General features: G+C 45.0%; 1 protein-coding gene across 1 annotated transcript in view; it reads left to right on the top strand.

Moving 5' to 3' along the window:
• Positions 1-20,879, top strand: part of LOC146830179 (uncharacterized) — a 59,635-nt gene that overhangs the window by 3,549 nt on the left and 35,207 nt on the right. Inside the window, exon 2 of the mRNA XM_085604416.1 lies at positions 17,919-17,996. Coding sequence (XP_085460542.1) covers positions 17,919-17,996 — 78 coding nt within the window. The remainder of the gene's footprint in view (positions 1-17,918; positions 17,997-20,879) is intronic.

Raw genomic sequence — 20,879 nt, 5'->3', positions numbered from 1 at the left:
CTCATCTCCTTAACCCTCCTTGGGTTCCATGCAACTCAACCTGCAAGCGACTGATTGTCACTACTACTTTTTTTCCCATTGACCACAGTGCAGAAGGTCTGCAGTATTGAATTGCTGCGATTTATGCCTTCTTCTAAAATCCATAGCTCTGGTTATATGTACCTGATCATTTTCCTTTTGATGTCTAAATAAATATTTGACACCAATTTATAAAATTAAAGTGTTTTTTATCTTAATCAAGTCATGTCAATTCAATCAATCAATTAGTACTTGTAGAACATGGCTTATCACCCTTGAGGATATCCAGGTGCTTGAATGCTTGGCTATTCGAAGAGCCAGGTCTTGAGTTTCTTCCTGAAGTCCGTCAACGAGGGAGATTTTCGAAGGTGGAGTGGGATGGCGTTCTATGACTTGGCTGCAAGGTGGGGGAAGAAGCGTCCTCCGCTTCTGTCTGTTCCAGGGCAAGGGAGGTAGAGTGAAGGTTTCTGAGTGGTTGGTGGAAGTTCAGGCAGTGGATCATGTATTCTGTTCCTTGGTCATTGAGGATTTTGTAGGCGTGTGCCAGTAGCTTGAATTGTTATCTTTTCTGGATGGGGAGCCAGTGTAGGTCTTTCAGGTGCTCAGTGACGTGGTTCCATTTGGGCAGGTTGAGGTTCAGTCCGGCTGCTTAGCTCTGTATCATCTGGAGCCCTCTCATGAGTTTGCTGGTGGTAGCTACATACATTGCACTGCTGTATTCCAGACGATTGGTAATTAGGGCTTGTGTGACTGTTTTCCTGGTGCTTGTGGGGGTCGATTTGAAGATTCTTCGGAGCATGCAGAGAGTGTGGTGCAGGCCATATAAACAGTGCTGATCGGTCATTTCATGGTGAGTTTGCTTTCCAGTATGATGCTGAGGTTGCGGGTGTGGTTTTTAGGTGAAGGGGCAGGTCTGAGGGTGTAGGGGTAGCTCTGAGTTCCACGGGAGGTATGGTTGCCAAAGATCAGCACTTCAGTTTTGTCCGTGTTGCGCTTCAGGCAGTTGTCCTTCATCCAGCCTGGGACATTCTTCATGCAATTGTGGAAGTTGGTCTTCGTTGCGGTGGGGTCTGTGCAGAGTGAGAGTATGAGCTGGGTGTCGTTGGCGTAGGATATGATGTTCTTGTGGGTTCTGACCATGTCAGCTAGCAGCGTCATGTAGATGTTGAAGAGGTTGGGGTTGAGGTATGAACCTTGAGGGATGCATAGATGGTGCTCTTGGGTTGCTAGGTGAAGGCAGGAGATGGATTCTCTGCATGTGATTCGTGAGGAATGATACCATCTGAGTAGGTCTTCTTTGATTTCGATCTGGTGCAGCCTCTCGATGAGTGTGTGGAGAGATGGTGTTGAAGGCTTTGAGAGGTCAAGAAGGATCAGTGCGGCCGATTCTCCCCTGTCGAGTAAGGTGCAGATGTCGTCTGTGGCGGCGATCAGGGCGGCTCTTGTGCTATGGTTGGCTCTGAATCTGGATCGGGAGGGATCTAGCAGGTTATTTCTATCCAGATTTTTTGTGAGCTGACGGTTGATGGCCTTCTCCAGGACTTTGGGGGGAAGCTGGAGCAGCGAGATAGGGCCATAGATCTGAAGGTCGATTGGGTCTGCAGAGGGTTGTTTGAGGAGTGGTCTGACCTTGGTATGTTTCCAAGCAGCGGGATAGGTGGCTGTGGTGATAGATGTGTTGAAAATGATTGTGGATAATCTCATCGCTTCTGAGGTTGAAGAGGCGGTGGGGGTATGGGTCGGTGGGTGCTCTTGAGTGGATGGAGTTCATTATGACTGGTGTCTGGGGTGTTGAGCTGCTCCCATTCGGTGAGTTGGTGGTCAAGGACGGTGTCCGTAGGAGTAGGGAGGCTGAGGAGGTTGGTGGGTCAAGGGTTGAAGTTCTAGTAGATGAGGGATATCTTGTGGAAGTGATTTGCTAGAGCGTTGTAGAATTCCTGTGAGACAGATTGCGTTTTCGGTGACTCTTGGGCAGGAGAACTCTCTGACAATGGTGATGAGTTCCTTGCTGAGGTTGCTGCTAGTTCCTATGCGGTATGCAAGGGCTTCCTTTTTTTCGCGTTTTTGAGTTAATGGTGGTAGTTGTTGAGCACTGACTTGAAGGTGGCTCTGTCTGTGTAGTCTCTGCTGGTTTAGGTTGGAAATCGAGATCTAACTAGGGATTTTACTCATAGATACAACGGACCTTACGTATGCCTAGAGATCATTAAATTTTTTCTAATCTGATATCCAGCTCTGGTGTAGGGTAGGAATATCTTCCTTAGTCAGTCCTGAAGAAACGCCACGGATCCCTCCTGGACCCCGCAGACGAGAACCATGTAGACAATCTTGTTTTTAACCCTGACAAGGGGACCACTTATTAAAAAACTTAGTACCGCGTTAGTAGTTTTAAGCCACATTTCCACTAGACACACCACTCTACCTCCGCATACCCCCACTCATGACTACAGCAGAGACAGAAGATCTCTGCCAATGAACCCTCTTGCAGGGCTCAAAGGGCATTGCAGCGCTGGCACCAAGAGGACCAAAGCCCTACGATGAAGCATGACATCCACTTGGGTGTGTGAGGCCTCTATCTTCCAATAAGGAAGATTTCCCCATTCACAATACTTTCCAACCACACCTCACTCTTTTTCTGTATAGGGACATCTACCCTCCACTTTTTTTCATATTCCAATATCATCGCATGGGAGCTGGACCTTTAATTGCTCCTAGTCCCTCTCCTTTTGATTGATTGTCTCTGCTGGTGCGCTATCTTCTCTTCTAGTTGTTGGCAGTTGCATCTCATTGAACTGAGTTCTTGAGTGTACCAGCTAGCTTGTTTGTTGGATCTGTGAGTTTTGGCTGCTTTGATAGATGTGACTGAGTCGGCGGCGTTGGTGATCCAGATGTTTGAAGTGCTGAGCCTAGGGCACAGGAACCTCGGGGGCTGAGCCTAGAGCACAGGAACCTCGAGCACAGGAACCTCGGGGGCTGAGCCTAGAGCACAGGAACCTCGAGCACAGGAACCTCGGGGGCTGAGCCTAGAGCACAGGAACCTCGGGGGCTGAGCCTAGAGCACAGGAACCTCGGGGCCTGAGCCTAGAGCACAGGAACCTCGGGGGCTGAGCCTAGAGCACAGGAACCTTGGGGGCTGAGCCTAGAGCACAGGAACCTCGGGGGCTGAGCCTAGAGCACAGGAACCTCGGGGGCTGAGCCTAGAGCACAGGAACCTCGGGGGCTGAGCCTAGAGCACAGAAACCCTGGAGGCTGAGCCTAGAGCACAGAAACCTCGGGGCTGAGCCTAGAGCACAGGAACCTCGGGGGCTGAGCCTAGGGCACAGGAACCTAGGGGGTCTGAGCCTAGGGCACAGGAACCAAGGGGGTCTGAGCCTAGGGCACAGGAACCTAGGGGGTCTGAGCCTAGGGCACAGGAACCTAGGGGGTCTGAGCCTAGGGCACAGGAACCTAGGGGGTCTGAGCCTAGGGCACAGGAACCTAGGGGTCTGAGCCTAGGGCACAGGAACCTAGGGGGTCTGAGCCTAGGGCACAGGAACCTACGGGGTCTGAGCCTAGGGCACATGAACCTACGGGGTCTGAGCCTAGGGCACAGGAACACCGGCGGGCTGAGCCTAGAGCACAGGAACCTAGGGGTCTGAGCCTAGGGCACAGGAACCTAGGGGGTCTGAGCCTAGGGCACAGGAACCTAGGGGGTCTGAGCCTAGGGCACATGAACCTACGGGGTCTGAGCCTAGGGCACAGGAACACCGGCGGGCTGAGCCTAGAGCACAGGAACCTCGGGGGTCTAAGCCTAGAGCACAGGAACCTCGGGGGCCGAGCCCAGGGCACAGGAACCTCGGGGGCTGAGCCTAGGGCACAGGACCCTCGGGGGCTGAGCCTGGGGCACAGGACCCTCGGGGGCTGAGCCTGGGGCACAGGACCCTCGGGGGCTGAGCCTGGGGCACAGGACCCTCGGGGGCTGAGCCTGGGGCACAGGACCCTCGGGGGCTGAGCCTGGGGCACAGGACCCTCGGGGGCTGAGCCTGGGGCACAGGACCCTCGGGGGCTGAGCCTGGGACACAGGAACCTCGGGGGCTGAGCTTGGGGCACAGGAACTTCGGGGGCTGAGCCTGGGGGGGCTGAGCCTAGGGCACAGGAACCTCGGGGGCTGAGCGTAGGTCACAGGAACATCGGGGGCTGGGCCTAGGTCACAGGAACCTCGAGGGCTGATCCTAGGGCACAGGAACCTAGGGGGCTGAGCCTAGGGCCCAGGAACCTAGGGGGGCTGACATGGCATGCTGGTGAGGATGACTGAGAGGTGGGAGCAGCCTGGCAACAGTGGGAGAAAGGAGGCGACTGGCACCGAGGGGAGCTGGTGAGGACCTGCTCTTGTCGTACACGGTGATACTCTGAAATGCTTAACACATGTTCCTCTAGTAAAGCCTGACTGCTCTTTGCCACACTACCAGGCCTGAGCTAAGGATTTAATATTGTGAATCCAAAGACCATCTTTCGGGTCTGTGAGAGTACTGCATGGTGAAGCCTAACCAGCATCATCATCCTACATTGGTGTTACAGCAGTTGGAATCCTGAACCTGTGTTTCGCAGTGCCACGTGGTCATTAGTGATTTTGCATTAGAAATCCACCTAATTGACTTTAGACTCAAAAATAATTATGAAGAAGTGCTGGGTCTCCCTAAGTGGGTGTGTGTTAACATAAGAGCACAGGCAGCATACAGAGCTGCCAAGGTTCCAGATTACGAAGTGTGACATTTTCATAATTTTAGTGTCATTTTGAGTGAAATTTCAAGCAAAATTAAGCAATGAAGAAAGAGGAAAACATGTAATATATCAGAAAGTACACCCATTTGAGCAACAAGTATCTCTAAGGGCCCCTGACTGACATTAAATTATGACTCCCAATGACAATATCAGACTGTCACAATTTCAGGGATAGTAGCATAGTGATGCAGGCAAACATGCACAGGTTAAGAAACAGTCACAAAGAAGAACTTGCATACTAGAAGCAGGAATTATATACTTTTACTACTCACTTACTGTGCCTATATTCACTTACATTCACACTGAAACTCGAAGGTTTTTTGCTCTTTAAATAATTTTTACCAAATGCTTGAAAGGTTTTATTTCTAAGCTAATTCAGAAGTCTGCTTTGTGCTTAGATAGAGTTTCTATTGCTTTTAAAAGTATCACAAATATTGAACTGTCTGATGGGATTATGTGTCACAAAACATGGTACGGAATGGGCAATTTTATTTTTAGATACCCAAGTACCATCAAATGACCAGCAGTTTGGTCTCCTGTTGTCCAGCACCTGTCCTCTCTGTGAAGTAATCCAACTAGTGTGCTCTCTACGATATGTAAACTTAAAAGCACTCAGAGTTAATTTATGTATTACCAACAGATTTTGCTTATTCGGGAACACTGATTTAGAAATAAAGGAAACTCTTTTTCATTGTTATGTTGCACTTTAAGCACTGCAGGTGAAAGCACACAAAAATCTGCCGCTATTTCAACAAACAAAAACGACAGTTGTCAGCAAAGGTAATGAATCGAAGTGCAATGATGAGCACTGGTCATCCTGCTGCATCCACTCTTCAGCAATATAACTACTTCATCCCTACCACCAAAATCAAATGGCAAAACCAGTGGCAAACATAATTGAAAGAGACTGACCCAGAGCCCACTTTTTTTCTTAACTAATTCTTACAGTGTTGATAATATGAGGTATTGCCTGCAGACCTAAAGATTAAGAATAACTCATGGGACCTGAGAATGAGTGAGCGGATGAGATTGCTGAAGTGTTATTGAGAGAATGATTTAATTAGTGTTCCTGATTTAAATACAGGTGGTAATGAAAAATGTTAACCCTCTATATAGAGAGGGTTCCACCAATGAGTGGATTTAACAATTTTCAACTGGGGACTCTTACATTTTGTGCTCGAGAAATTATATAATAAATTCAATCTTAACTTCTCCCCACTGACTGACTTCTACACAGAACTGGACACTGCCTGGATCTACCATCCTTTCACGGACCCAATCTGGTCATAAAGAGCTAACCTCTATCTCCATGATGTGACCTTTCTCTTGTCCGTATTAGTCAATCAAACATTTATAGTGTGGCAAATCACCTGTGAGGGCCTCGATCGAGGCCCTGGATCTGTTTGCCGCTGCGTGGACTTTTGATCATTTGTGATCAATCAAACATCCAGGTCTTTAATTCTCTTCTGAAATGCTGGAGGGACGGTGTGTTCCTGAGGTGCAGGGGAAGAATGTTCCAAGCCTTGGTAACCACGTGAGAGAACGAGCGTTCTCTGCTGTTGGCTCGACGATCGATGAGGTGTCTGCAAGTTATAGGGAAGCTGATCAAAGGTGTCTGGTTGGTTGGTGGAGGGTCAGGCATGTGTTGATGTATGCTGATCCTTCGTTGTGCAGGACCTTGTAGGCGTGTGTCAGCATCTTGAACTGGCATCTCTTCTGAATTGGGAGCCAGTGTAGATTGTGAGATGTGGTGTGATAATGGTCCTTCTGGGGAGGTAGAGTATGAATCTTGCTGCTGAGATATGTAATGTCTGCAGTATGTTCGGGAGGTGTGCAGTGATTCCTACGTAGAGTATGTTTCAGTTGTCCAGTCTCTGGTGAAGAGAGCCTGCATGATGGTCCTTCTGGTGTTTACCTGGAGTCACCTGAAGATGTTGCGGAGCTTGCATAGGGTGTGGAAGTAGGCAGCTGAAACTGCATTGACAGGCTTCTCCATGGATAGCTTGTAATCCAAGATGATGTTGAAGTTGGAGGAGTGGTCTTTTGGGGCTGGGTGTGCCGGGCTTGGTGGGCTGCCATGTGTCGGTTCATGGCGAAGTGTTGTTCCCAAAGATGAGGACTTCTATTTTTGCGGTGTTGAGTTTGAGACAGTTGTTGCTGAAATATGAATTTACCTTGAAAAAACAAGACAAGAAGCGCTTGGCAAGACAGGAGCAGTTGGTTTAATTAAATACTTCAGCCAGGAAACATCTGAGTTTTGTCTCAACATGCATTCATTCTGAGTATTTAAAGTTTTTTGGACAATCATAAAACAATTGAGATACTATTTTTGAAAAAGGGATGCGGGCCTGGTCATGGAGTTATAAATCATGCCACCTGATAGCAAATGCAGGTGGGTCGTGACCTTGCATGGACACAATTGACGCCAGTGGTTGAAGTGTCCAGATGTCCGGTATGGAAAGCACATGATCGCTGTATTCTGTTTGGCTGAGTGTTCCTAAATATGTGCTTTATTGGAGCCATTCTCCTGGGACCATTGTGGTGTTTCCGCTTATCTGTGGAATGAATCTGGGTTTTTCCTGTTTGCGTGTGTTCGGCTGGACACGTGCCACCCCACCTATGATCTGTCAATCAATAGCCTCCGGCCTAGTTTGCAGGGCCTTGCCTGACTGCATGCTTCTTACTCTGGGTTAATGGAGAGTTAATTTCAGGAGATTTGGGGGGACCTTTTGATCTTTTTGCATTGCAGGTATGGCAGGGCAAAATAAATAGCCTCTCCAGTGGGGAGTAAGGAGTGAAGAGCATGGGAACGTACGTGGACATATTAAATTAGTGATCAAAACCTACACAAGGAGGTACAGTTAAGCGTGGCTACTCAAGTACCTCAGGGTCGAACATGTGGTTAGGGCTGGAGCAGCCTAAGAGGGTTCATTAGGGGATCCCTCAGGTGGAAAGAACTTTCGGGGCGTTGCGGAGGCGATCTGTGTAGCACGGATGCAGCTTGCGACCCCCTCTCTTGTAAACCATCTGCATTACCCCTACCACACTTGAGTCCCAAGTTCATAAAGAACGGGTAATGACCCCTCTCCCCCATAACATCGTGATCAGCCAGAGCTGTTTGGATTTGTTGTTCATAAAGCCTTGATAGCCCCGGACTGAGCTATTGATTTCAAGGAACTGTATTTTCAGTATATCTTTGCTTATTGATGTTTCTAAGAACCTTATGGTGGATTCTTACCGTTTTTGTTCTTGTTTGCACGGAAAAATATTTCTAAAACTGATGTGTTCTTTTGTAGTGTTTTCACCGTATTTCTGTTGGTTATGTGCAAATGCTGTACACTCTGCCAAGGAAATAAGCCTGACTGCTCGTGCCAAGCTACCAAGTGGGTGAGCAGGGGTTATTTTAAAAGTGTATTCCCCTTACCCTAACTAGGAAGACGGGTCCCTACTTGGACAGGGTAACAACGTGCAAACTAAAAACCCCCATTTCTAGCACTGTGTCATGCAGTCTTCTGAGTAACTAAAGCTATATCAACGTCAGAGCAATCCTGGAAGAAGCTACTAACATGCAGAATTTTGGTATCCATTTTAGATAATGCAGTGTCCTGAGGACGCCAGTGGTAAACAGCATGGGCAGCACAGATTCTATTCTCATTGCCACACTTTCTTTGAAATATTTTAAGAATGGAGCTTTCGCCACCCGTGTTATAATCAGGTCTGGTTTCACTGTGTACAGTGTATGCATGCCAGAGGCTGGCTCCTTTTCCAGCTAAAGAGCAGAACTGCATTATATCCTTGTGGACAGACACAACATGTGACAGGTAATCAAGGGCTGAAAGGGGCTACCACAAATTCACTCTTTGTGCTGATCAGACCTCTGTCCAGCTGGATTGGAAAAGAATCTCCCATTTGTTCAGATCTGTCCAACAGAAGATCCAAACAACTCTCATGAAAACCATTTCTGATCCCTGCAGCCCAGTAGCAAGGACGTCTGCTTAAAGTGTTACTGTGTAACACTTTAAGCACCCCCAAAAGGCCCAGAGTGTTCTGGCGCCAGATGTCCCAGGCTGGACTCCAAGCCTCTTATAGGCATTGCCCTCCCTCGTATGCCGGGGCTTGTCGAACACCTTGCATGCCGGGGCTTGTCGAACACCTTGCATGCCGGGGCTTGTCGAACACCTTGCATGCCGGGGCTTGTCGAACACCTTGCATGCCGGGGCTTGTCGAACACCTTGCATGCCGGGACTTGTCGAACACCTTGTATGCCGGGGCTTGTCGAACACCTTGCATGCCGGGGCTTGTTGAACACCTTGCATGCTGGGGCTTGTTGAACACCTTGTATGCCGGGGCTTGTTGAACACCTTGTATGCCGGGGCTTGTTGAACACCTTGTATGCCGGGGCTTGTTGAACACCTTGTATGCCGGGGCTCGTTGAACACCTTGTATGCCGGGGCTCGTTGAACACCTTGTATGCCGGGGCTCGTTGAACACCTTGTATGCCGGGGCTCGTTGAACACCTTGTATGCCGGGGCTCGTTGAACACCTTGTATGCCGGGGCTCGTTGAACACCTTGTATGCCGGGGCTCGTGTAACACCTTGTATGCCGGGGCTCGTGTAACACCTTGTATGCCGGGGCTCGTGTAACACCTTGTATGCCGGGGCTCGTGTAACACCTTGTATGCCGGGGCTCGTGTAACACCTTGTATGCCGGGGCTCGTGTAACACCTAGTATGCCAGGGCTCGAGTAACACCTTGTATGCCGAAGCTTGTGGAACTTATCTTCACAAAATTGTATCCAAACCCAGGATGGCTCCTAAAGCCTCTAGAACTCCTAATGGTGATTTGTACCGCGGTTTGCGGCAAGGAAACCATTCCTTTTGTTATTTAACTCTCACACACCCTATTGGTATCATGCTTCATCATCGGGTTCACCCAGACTCCTAAAGCTCTGGGTGGGCTCGACCATTTTTCAGGGAGCTCTTAGGAGGTGTAGGCCAGGGGGACTTAAAGATGAAAATCCTACTACCGCCCCATGTATCCCTTTATTAGTGGGGATGTAGTGGATATTAAAAAAAGTAAAACCGGGTCTTTTCAGAGGTTATGGTCCTAAGACCCCACAAGACTGCCAACATGTTTCAGCCCAACAATGAAGAGGCCAAAAAGTGGTCCGTGGCTTTCGTCAGGGCATGATAGAGTTCCCTCCCTGGATTGTTCAAAACATATTATGTTGACCTATACATTGATTTTTGAAGGTGCAGAAAGCAGCCTCCTTCGTAACAACAGTTAACAATAGAAGTTGAGTGACAATAAAATTATTATATTACAATGGGGAGAATACTTATCCCCCTTCTTCTGTAATTAAAAAATTCCGCCTGTTAGGAGAAAAAGAGAGAAAAAACAAGAAAAAGACCAGACAATGTATTTCAATAATAGTCTTGTAGTGCACCTCCTAGTCGTGCGTGGGTGCACATATTCGTTTCATGCAAGGTCTGGGCTCATGTGACCACAACCGGCAGAGCCATAATGAATTTAGTTAATCCAAACTACCCAACTTGGTTGGTGTGCGCAGTATCAAATTACACCATTACTATTCGTTAAAGAAGAAAAACCTGTTTCAATAATCACCATCCGCATTAAAACCAAAATGTTGCGTGATTCATTTATATCACGGCTGTGAGCTCATGTGTGCCACAAGATTACCGTGATTTTTATCCGTACGTGAGCCTTTGATTCAGACAAATTTCACTTTATGGTATTTATGCTTATACTTTAACTCGCATGTGTCAATATTCCATATGCCAATATGTGTTGTGATTCATTCGTTCCACGACTGGGAGCTCCTGTATGCCGAACGGTTGCCGTGTTTTTTAGATCCGGTCGTGACCCTTTGATTCATACACTCCAGATAAATTTCACTTAGCGGTATTACATGCTCATACTCTCATTCACATGCATCATTATTTCATATGCAATAATGCGTGTCAAACGTCACTCTTATCTACCATACATACACTTGATCTCCCTTACCCAATTAGAGAGGAATTCGCGTGCCTCGGGGTCGAAATAGGGTAGCCTTGTAGTCACACTCTGTTTATAAGAAATAAGAGGAGTGAGAAGCTTATCTCGTAGGTATTCAGGTTATAGGATACCTCCCCCCACTCTATTTCATAGTGTCGGTGTATCTTAAAAAAGTTTAACTTACTACTCCAAAGGTCCTGCCCGGCGGTATAGCTATTTGGTATCTTCGATCCCCGGCTTTCGCATTGTGTTGTTTGTGAGTGCCCTCTATATGCGAGTGACTTGGTGTTGCCGTCGGCGTGTGGGCGGGTCAGGAAGACGCGGGGCTCGCTGGAACACGTAATTTCCGGTGCGCCTGAAACCCAAAACTCTATGGAATTAGGGATTTGTAGTTCAGTGAACTAATGTCCTAGTTCAAATGCCGATGTTTTGCAATATTATATATGAGATTGAATGAGGAATCTTTCTACAAGTATCTCAGGAGAAAGAAGATAGGAGATGTATGTGTGTGACACGGTCAGCAAGAGATATCTCCATTTGATCAAATTAACTAGGTAATTGGAATGCAGTGGTATTTTTCAAAGGGGACGGACATTGTGGAGATGGAGTTGTGTATCTTTAAATTGGAATATAATATAGGGAACACAGAATAATTAAATGGGAATTCCCAGTATCCTACGTACCGTGCCTATCACAGGATGTCTTTTAGACACAGCAATATTAGGTATTTAAAGCTGTGTCGGAAAATCGACTGTTAGCACAGCTTTAGCCAGTCCAAAAGGACGCTGGAATGGGGTATCACTAACAGACCTACATCATACTTACTACTGGTACCTCATAAAGATTGGTCATGCGTTAACCAATAAATATTCTGTGTTGTGCTTGTATGTATACATAGGTATGTACGTTAAGGTGTTACTTTTTCCCATCTCATTTCAGGGAATGCCACGGGATGGAATCATTCAGCCCTTGTTTATCTGTCCCTAATCTATATACCCAGCGTTGTTCACGTTCGAGGAGTCTTTTTGTAATATTAGGGACATCATTGACTTTCTCAATCACTGTCCATTCCAAATCTCTGTCATTATGTTTGTGTTCTACATAATGTTCCGTCAACTTGGTGGCAATTATTCCTCGTCTGATTGTGCTTCTATGTTCTCCAATCCGGAGTTTGACCTTGCGCAATGTCATTCCGACATATTTCAGCTTGCATGGGCAGACGATCAAGTAAACCACGTTAGCTGTATTACAATTTGTGTGGTTTCGCTGTTCCCATTTTTCTCGAATGCCCAGATCAATGTTTTTAGTATGTTTGGTAAATGGGCAAACCGCACACTTTCCACAAGGGAAATGGCCTTGCACAGGTGGTTGGTCCATAGTGTCATTTGAGTATCCAGTTCCTAATACTTTTGTTTTTTCTGAAAGAAAACATATGTTATGTTATGTTAGGAGAAATTTATAAAGCGCACGCACACCCGGAGGTTTCATGGCGCTGAGTGTCTCAGATAGGCGCAGCAGGTGGGCTAATAGTATGAAAGTGCAAACAGCTGTGTTTTCAGAGCCTTTCTGAAGCTCAGAAGATTTTCCTGCCTTCGGATGTCCAAGGGTCCAACATAGGTTTTTCAAAGTTCAGTTTGTTAGACGTTACAATGCGGCAATTGTTCTGTATGATTCTTTTGATGGCGTTCGAGGATGAATGTATGTAGTAACACAAATGAGTGCTGTGTTCTCTTCCTTTGTATTTGTTTGCAGTAGTGCTTCCCGGGGTGTATTACGTGATCTTTTTCTTGCTTGTTCAATCACTTTTTTAGGGTAGCCTTTCTCTTCCAATTTAGTTGTAAGTACTTTTGCCTCCTTGTTGTAATTCTGCAGGCTGGAGCAGTTCCTTCGTATTCTTAAGTATTGTCCCACCGGGGGGGGTTTTCTTAGCGAGCGGGGGTGCGCACTATTAAAATGCAAGAGGCTGTTGCGATCCGTGGGTTTTTTATACAGCGAGTTTTCTAGTTTCCCATCTCTGGCCATGATAATAATGTCCAGGAAAGACACACTCATGTTATTATTGGTGCTGGTAAACTTAAGAAATGGATTAATGTTATTGATCCATGCCATGAAGTACCGGACCATTTTTTGGCCTCTTCATTGTTGGGCTGAAACATGTTGGCAGTCTTGTAGGGTCTTAGGACCATAACCTCTGAAAAGACCCAGGTTTTACTTTTTTTTTTATATCCACTACATCCCCATTAATAAAGGGATACCTGGGATGGTAGTAGGATTTTTATCTTTAAGTCCCCCTGGCCTACAGCTCCTAAGAGCTCTCTGAAAAATGGTCGAGCCCACCCAAACCTTTAGGAGTCTGGGTAAACCCGATGATGAAGCATGACACCAATAGGGCGTGTGGGGGTTAAATAACAAAAGGAATTGTTTCCTTTCCGCAACCGAGGTACACACCACCATTAGGAGTTCTAGAGGCTTTAGGAGCCATCCTGGGTTTGGATACAATTTTGGGAAGATAAGTTTATACTTGGGAGGAGGTATCCATACGTCTACCTCTCTTACCCCTTGTGGTGCTAGTGGGGATTTCCCCGCTGTCCCCCATTGGTTATAGTACTTGAGCAGCATGCAGCTGTGGCCTATTGGTTAGTTTCCACATTTGAATATCATTAGAAGTGCGCCTATATAATAAAAATATATATTTAAGAAGATAAAACTTGCCTGTAACCACCTACACTAGAGTTGATAACACTGAACCGTACATTGAGCTAACAGTATATACCAACATGGCTGAAAAACTAGGAATAGGATATTCAGATGACATGGCATCTGCTATTTTGGCAGGTCCATCGTTTTTACCTGACTCAAACATAACCCAGTGCCCAGGCCAATACCAAAGCTGGGATGAGCTAAAAGAATTAAAACGTAATCACATGAGGACCCTAATCCACGGGGCTATTATGACCGAATATTCAAGAGGCATTGCAACCCCGAATGGTCTGCTAGTCACAAATGAACCCCGTATTATTCTGCCCATCTTAGAAAGGAGTGGTCCCTTATCGCGTGGCGATGTACATGCGACTGGTTGATCCTGATTATTAATACGGCCAAACAACTATCTGAGGCACTCCTCATAAAGACAAGTGAGGACACCTTGAACACCCAAATTAAGATCACGGTGTTTAAAAAGAAACTAGAGGAAGTGAACAAGGAGATTTCTGAGCATTAAGAATTTTTGATGCAGAGTAAAATTGATAAACTGCAGAAGGATCTAAAAAAGTTCTCGCACGAGAAAGTGTACCCGTATATACGGGAGGATTACAAACAAAAACCTGATGGCGACACAGGGTCCTCAAACAAAAGTGACTCAGGCTCATCCTATTCAGACCAAGATGAGTGGTCCAGCGACAATTCCAACAAAAGCTGGCGAGGCAGACCACAAAGACAAAGAGGGGGATACAATCAAGGATATCCCCCACAACCTTTCCCCTGGCGAGGCACATACCATCCACAACCCTTCCAGGGACCACCTCAGTTTTACGGCATGCCCTTCTACCAGCCCAACCAAAACCAACAATATTTTTTAGGACGGGGCGGGAGGAGAGGCAGAAGAGGAAGACGTACAAATCAAAGTGTCCAATGGGAAGAGGACAAATGGATGAAGCCAAACGAAAGATCAAGTAGCAGGCCCGAGCTCAAAGTAGACCTGGTGGTCAATCTCACTAATGAGGTACTAACTACAGCAGAACTCATGGTACTTAATAAAGGTTTGGGTTTTGTTCCCACTACAAATGTAGACCAGTTCAAAACACTGTGAAAGGACCTTGTCATCAAACCTGCCGACAAGGGGGGAGATATAGTACTACAAGGGGTATAGATCAGCTTGCATCTCCCTCCTCTCGGATGACCGGCACTGTAGGAAGATCCAGCGAGACCCTACTCCACAACTGCAAAAAACCATCACAGAGATCACAAAGGGCGCGTTCGAAAGAGAACGGATTTCCAAAAATGAAAAAGATTTTCTGAACAAAAAAAGAACCAAGGACATCAATATTCTACACAATCCCCAAAATACACAAGGGGAAGATTCCACCCCCGGGGAGACCTATTGTGTCCAGAATAGGTTCAGTTCTTGAACCACTCTCACAGTACACTGATTTTTCCTTACGTCCCCTGGTCCCAAAAATAAAATCCTACGTCAAAGATACAAAGCACCTTCTCAACATTCTCACAGATGTTCAGTATGATCCATCAGTGGAAAATATGCTTTGTTTAGATGTAGAAGCGTTGTATACAAGTATTCCTCAAGAGGAGAGCATCCAAGTAATACAAACCATACTAAGACAAACTGACTGACCCTGGAATACACCAGTGAAGTACGCTGTGGAACTCATCAGGATTGCCCTCACAGAAAACTCCTTCAGGTTTGATGATCAGATGTATTTACAAGTCCATGGAACTTCGATGGGCAGTACTTTTGACCCTTGTATTGCCTGTCTCTATATGGGACATATAGAAGAAAAACACATATGGAATAACAACCAGTTTGCAGACAGAGTACAAAAATGGCTACAGTACATTGATGACATTTTTGTCATCTGGCACGGAGATGACAACAGCATTAAGGACTTCATGGGGTGGATCAATAACATTAATCCATTTCTTAAGGTTACCAGCACCAATAATAACATGAGTGTGTCTTTCCTAGACATAAATATCATGGCCAGAGATGGGAAACTAGAAAGCTCGCTGTATAAAAAACCCACCGATCGCAACAGCCTCTTGCATTTTAATAGTGCACACCCCCGCTCTCTAAGAGAAAACCTCCCGGTGGGACAATACTTAGGAATACGAAGGAACTGTTCCAGCCTGCAGGATTACAACAAGGAGGCAAAAGTACTTACAACTAAATTGGAAGAGAAAGGCTACCCTAAAAAAGTGATTGAACAAGCAAGAAAAAGATCACGTAATACACCCCGGGAAGCACTACTGCAAACAAATACAAAGGAAGAGAACACAGCACTCATTTGTGTTACTACATACATTCATCCTCGAACGCCATCAAAAGAATCATACAGAACAATTGCCGCATTGTAACGTCTAACAAACTGAACTTTGAAAAACCTATGTTTTCTTTCAGAGAAAACAAAAGTATTTTACATTTACACATGCGAGTTAAAGTATGAGCATAAATACCATAAAGTGAAATTTGTCTGAATCAAAGGCTCACGTACGGATAAAAATCACAGTAATCTTGTGGCACACATGAGCTCACAGCCGTGATAAAAATGAATCATGCCACATTTTGGTTTTAACGCGAATGGTGATGAATTGAAACAGGTTTTTCTTTTTTAACGAATAGTAATGGTGTCATTTGATACTGCGCACACCACCCAAGTTGGGTAGTTTGGATTAACTAAATTCATTATAGCTCTGCCTGTTGTGGTCACATGATCACAGACCTTGCATGAAACTAATATGTGCACCCACGCATGACTAGGAGGTGCACTACAAGACTATTATTGAAATACATTGTCTGGTCTTTTTCTTGTTTTGTCTCTCTTTTTCTCCTAACAGGCGGAATTTTTTCATTACAGAAGAAGGGGGATAAGTATTCTCCCCACTGTAATATAATAATTTTATTGTCACTCAACTTCTATTGTTAACTGTTGTTACGAAGGAGGCAGCTTTCTGCACCTTCAAAAATCAATATATAGGTCAACATAATATGTTTTGAACAATCCAGGGAGGGAACTCTATCGTGCCCTGACGAAAGCCCCGGACCACTTTCTGGCCTCTTCATTGTTGGGCCGAAACATGTTGGCAGTCTTGTAGGGTCTTAGGCCCATAACCTCTGAAAAGACCAGATTTAACTTTTTTTAATATCCAATACATCCCCACTAATAAAGGGATACCTGGGGCGGTATTAGGATTTTCATCTTTAAGTCCCCCTGGCCTACACCTCCTAAGAGCTCCCTGAAAAATGGTCGAGCCCACCCAGACCTTTAGGAGTCTGGGTGAACCAGATGATGAAGCATGACGCCAATAGGGTGTGTGAGGGTTAATTAACAAAAGGAATTGTGTCCTTTCCGCAACCACGGTACACACCACCATTAGGAGTTCTAGAGGCTTTAGGAGCCATCCTGGGTTTGGATACAATTTTGTGAAGATAGGTTTATACTTGGGAGGAGGTATCCATACGTCTACCTCTCTTACCCCTTGTGCTAGTGGGGATTTCCCCGCTGTCATCCATTGGTTATAGAAGCTTGTTGAACACCTTGTATGCTTATCTAGTGACAAAACAGGGTGATCCGCAGACAATGAATGATTGTATGCTGGACTGTGTTTGCCCAGATGTCTCGAGGTCTACGTGCACGGGATTGGATTGGTCAGGTTTGCTGCAATGTCACACTTGGTGGCCGCTTGTACTCAGCCTAGCAGATTATACAGACTGCATTATGGATGTATAAGAGTGCACTATCCTATCTTTTCATCTTTATTGGAATGTCCTAATGTCAATGAGTATTGTATCAATAGCTCTTGCCGATTGCTTGCTGACTCTTGTAGTTGTCTACCATGCTTCGTACATCAATGTGAACTGGTTCTTTTTGTAAACTAATGAAAAAAGAAAAAAAAAAGCTTTTATGCTGGGGCTGGTCGATCACCTTCTATGCGGGGGCTTGCCTAACACCTTGCATGCCGGGGGCTTGCCTAACACCTTGCATGCCGGGGTTTGTCGAACACCTTGCATGCCGGGGTTTGTCGAACACCTTGCATGCCGGGGTTTGTCGAACACCTTGCATGCCGGGGTTTGTGGAACACCTTGCATGCCGGGGTTTGTCGAACACCTTGCATGCCGGGGTTTGTCGAACACCTTGCATGCCGGGGTTTGTCGAACACCTTGCATGCCGGGGTTTGTCGAACACCTTGCATGCCGGGGTTTGTCGAACACCTTGCATGCCAGGGCTTGTCGAACACCTTGCATGCCGGGGCTTGTCGAACACCTTGCATGCCGGGGCTTGTTGAACACCTTGCATGCCGGGGCTTGTCGAACACCTTGCATGCCGGGGCTTGTCGAACACCTTGTATGCAGGGGCTTGTCCAACACATGTCTGTCTCCTCTCTTTCAGAGATCTCCTCGTCCCCGTGGTTCCTCGTTCCCTGTGCTCTTGTACTCTTGCTGCTGATTGTTGTGGCTGCCCTAGTAGGTAAGTCTTCTCTAAACAAGCATTGCTCAAGCCAGTAGGTTTGTATCTGTATAGTGCATGCACACAGAGGCAGGCAGCAGAAGGGCCAGCACAGACTATTTTTACAAAGTCCAACAGACATAAAAACACCATGACAGACAAGAATGTATGAAGATTGATGATCCTGCATAATTCTTCACAATATCATTTACACATCATGATGATTATTGGAACGATTGTGCATATTAGACCCAACTCAGCAGTTATTGTGAAAATGATGGTGAATGTTCATTTGGCCCAGTGCTTAATTTGAGCGGGTGGGGCCCACTGGCATTTCATTTTCCTCATCAGCCTTTGATCCATAGCAAAAGAGAGGAAAGGTGAAAAGAGGACGGAGACCTTGATGGAAGCAGGGATAAAAACGTGCCTGCAAGACTTAAATAAAGGGCCAGGGGAGATTTGGTGGTGGAAGAAAGATGCATGAGATGGAATTAACATAACCGATCAATAACAATGAATCGGATAGAAGAAGAAATTATGATAAAATTGAAGGTAGGGTGGATTACAGCAGCTCTCCATGGGGGTAACTCAACCTTGACAGAATGACTTAAAACCATATAAGGAAGAAATACATAATCACAGCAAAACTATTACACTATGCTCTTGGAATATAAATGGGGTACACTCTAAAATACTAAAGGAATATCTTGTTTCAATGGTTATTAACTTTCAGAATATATTTCTTCAAGAAACCTGGTAATCCAAATCAATAATGCTGGAAGGTTTCAAAGGATATTTTGAGCCGACAAGTAAACATAGCTAATATAGGTGCCCCATTGGGGGCTTAGCAACATACATAGCCATAGGTTTGAAATTGGAGCACGAACAAGTAGTCCTAATCGACAATAACATTTTAATAGTAAAGTTATGATTTATGGGAAAAAAACAGAGTAAAAACCTATTACTCATAAATGTATATATCCATCCTAACGTAAGATCAAGGAAGATTATGGCTATTAATGTTACTAACTTTGCATTCCAGCAAAAGATTGAGGACCCACACACTGAATATATTATTTCAGGGGATTTTAATCTAAATGTACTGTTGTCCTATCCAAGAGATGACTCGGTTGAACAGCAGAATAATCTAGTGGGCAATACTCCAACAGTCATCACCTACGGTAAGAAGTTCTCAAGGAGGTAAAGTCTAAATTAATTTTTTTAAGGATATAGAATTGCTGGGATTGAGAATTTTAAATGGGCGGGTTCCACAAGACATACCACCTGAATGGACATATCAATCACATGGCAATAAATCAAGGGTTGGATATAAAATAGCATCTTTGAATTTATTCAATAAGATGTCATCCTTTCAAATTGACAAAGCACACTGTAGTGATCATCGCCAGCAAATATTGGTAATAAAATTGCAATGTATAAATCACAAAAAGCTTTCAACTGTACCAGGAATGACAAAAATAGTTAATTACAGGAGACTGTACTTGAAAGATCATTCCAAAGCATTGATCAACTTAGTAGCACTTAAATTGGCTAAGGACAAATTTGAAGATGAATCTGACGGCAGTTGAAAGGTGGGAGTACTTTACACAACAATTAGTAGCCACATATGTCCCAAAACCTTATCATAAACAAAAAATAATGAATCCAGATGAAGCAAGAAATAAAATTAAGTTATCATACGCAACTCGCATCCTAAAAAGAACTCTCAATACGCTACGGAGACTTTAAAAAAAGCGTCCGGATGATATGGTCATACGATCAAAATTGAAAACTATTAATCATGACTTACAGAAGGTAATTTGGGAAGAAAAAAATCAAGCAATACGAACACTCTGGGCTAAGGCGTTGTATGCAAGTGAAAAGAATACCTCAAGAGAGTTTTGGAAATTGATAAATGGCATATCACGACTAACCAAAACAACAGTGTCATCTACATTAAGTGAAGCTGACTGGATAGGATTTATAACAATGCACCTAAATATTAACCTGGAAATTATACGAAATGTCATTAGGTCTAATAACATAAGGATGGAAATTAAGAATTTAGAATCCAAAACCCTTATAACGGAAAATCAAGTATGTAAATGAATTCAGAGAGAAAAAGATGGTGCTCCCGGCCCTAACGGCCCTAACGGGATACCATTTGCTTTATACAAGGAGAACCCCGTTCTTTGGGCTGAATACCTCACAAAAGTATTCAAGAAAGTTGTCGAATCACCTTCTATACCAGAATCATGGAAGGGCTTGTTAATTGCACCTATATACAAAAAAGGTGATTGGACCCAACCTGGCAATTACCGTCTAATCACTTTGCAAGCTACAGTTGCCTAACTCTTTGCGGGGATCCAACTTTCAAACTGAACTTCATAGGCAAATGGGAACCAGATAATTCCACTTAACCAAACGGGCTTCGTACAAGGTGTAGGAACTGCAACAAATATCCTAGCTCTATCAGTGTTGCTAAAGAACTATACAGTAAAAAGCAACCGTTATATCTGTGTTTTGTTGACTTTAAATCAGCTTTTGATTGTGTGCAGAGACAGCTACTTTGGAGAAAGTTAAAAGGTCAAGGAATACCATCATCTCTTTTGAAATTGATCCAACTACTTTATTCAGATATCTGTGTTAGAGAGTTCGAATAGCTGATGGTTCTTGTGTTACTACCGTGGGTCTAAAGCAAGGGTGCGTTCTTGCACCATTGCTTTCCATTCTCTTTTTATCAGACCTAACACACTCTTGGATGCAGTGAATGCACCTCCACCAAAATTAGCCAGTACCTATATTTCAAACCTATTATAGGCAGATGACCTTATTCTATTAAGTCAAACTTAGGTGGGATTGCAACGGCTGATACTTAGGATCTCAAGTTATCCTCCGGCAAAT

This window comes from Triturus cristatus, chromosome 5_1, assembly GCF_964204655.1.
Source record: "Triturus cristatus chromosome 5_1, aTriCri1.1, whole genome shotgun sequence".
Classification (NCBI taxonomy): domain Eukaryota; kingdom Metazoa; phylum Chordata; class Amphibia; order Caudata; family Salamandridae; genus Triturus; species Triturus cristatus.
Note: the sequence above shows the minus strand (reverse complement) of the source record. Positions and strands in the feature narration are given on the sequence as shown.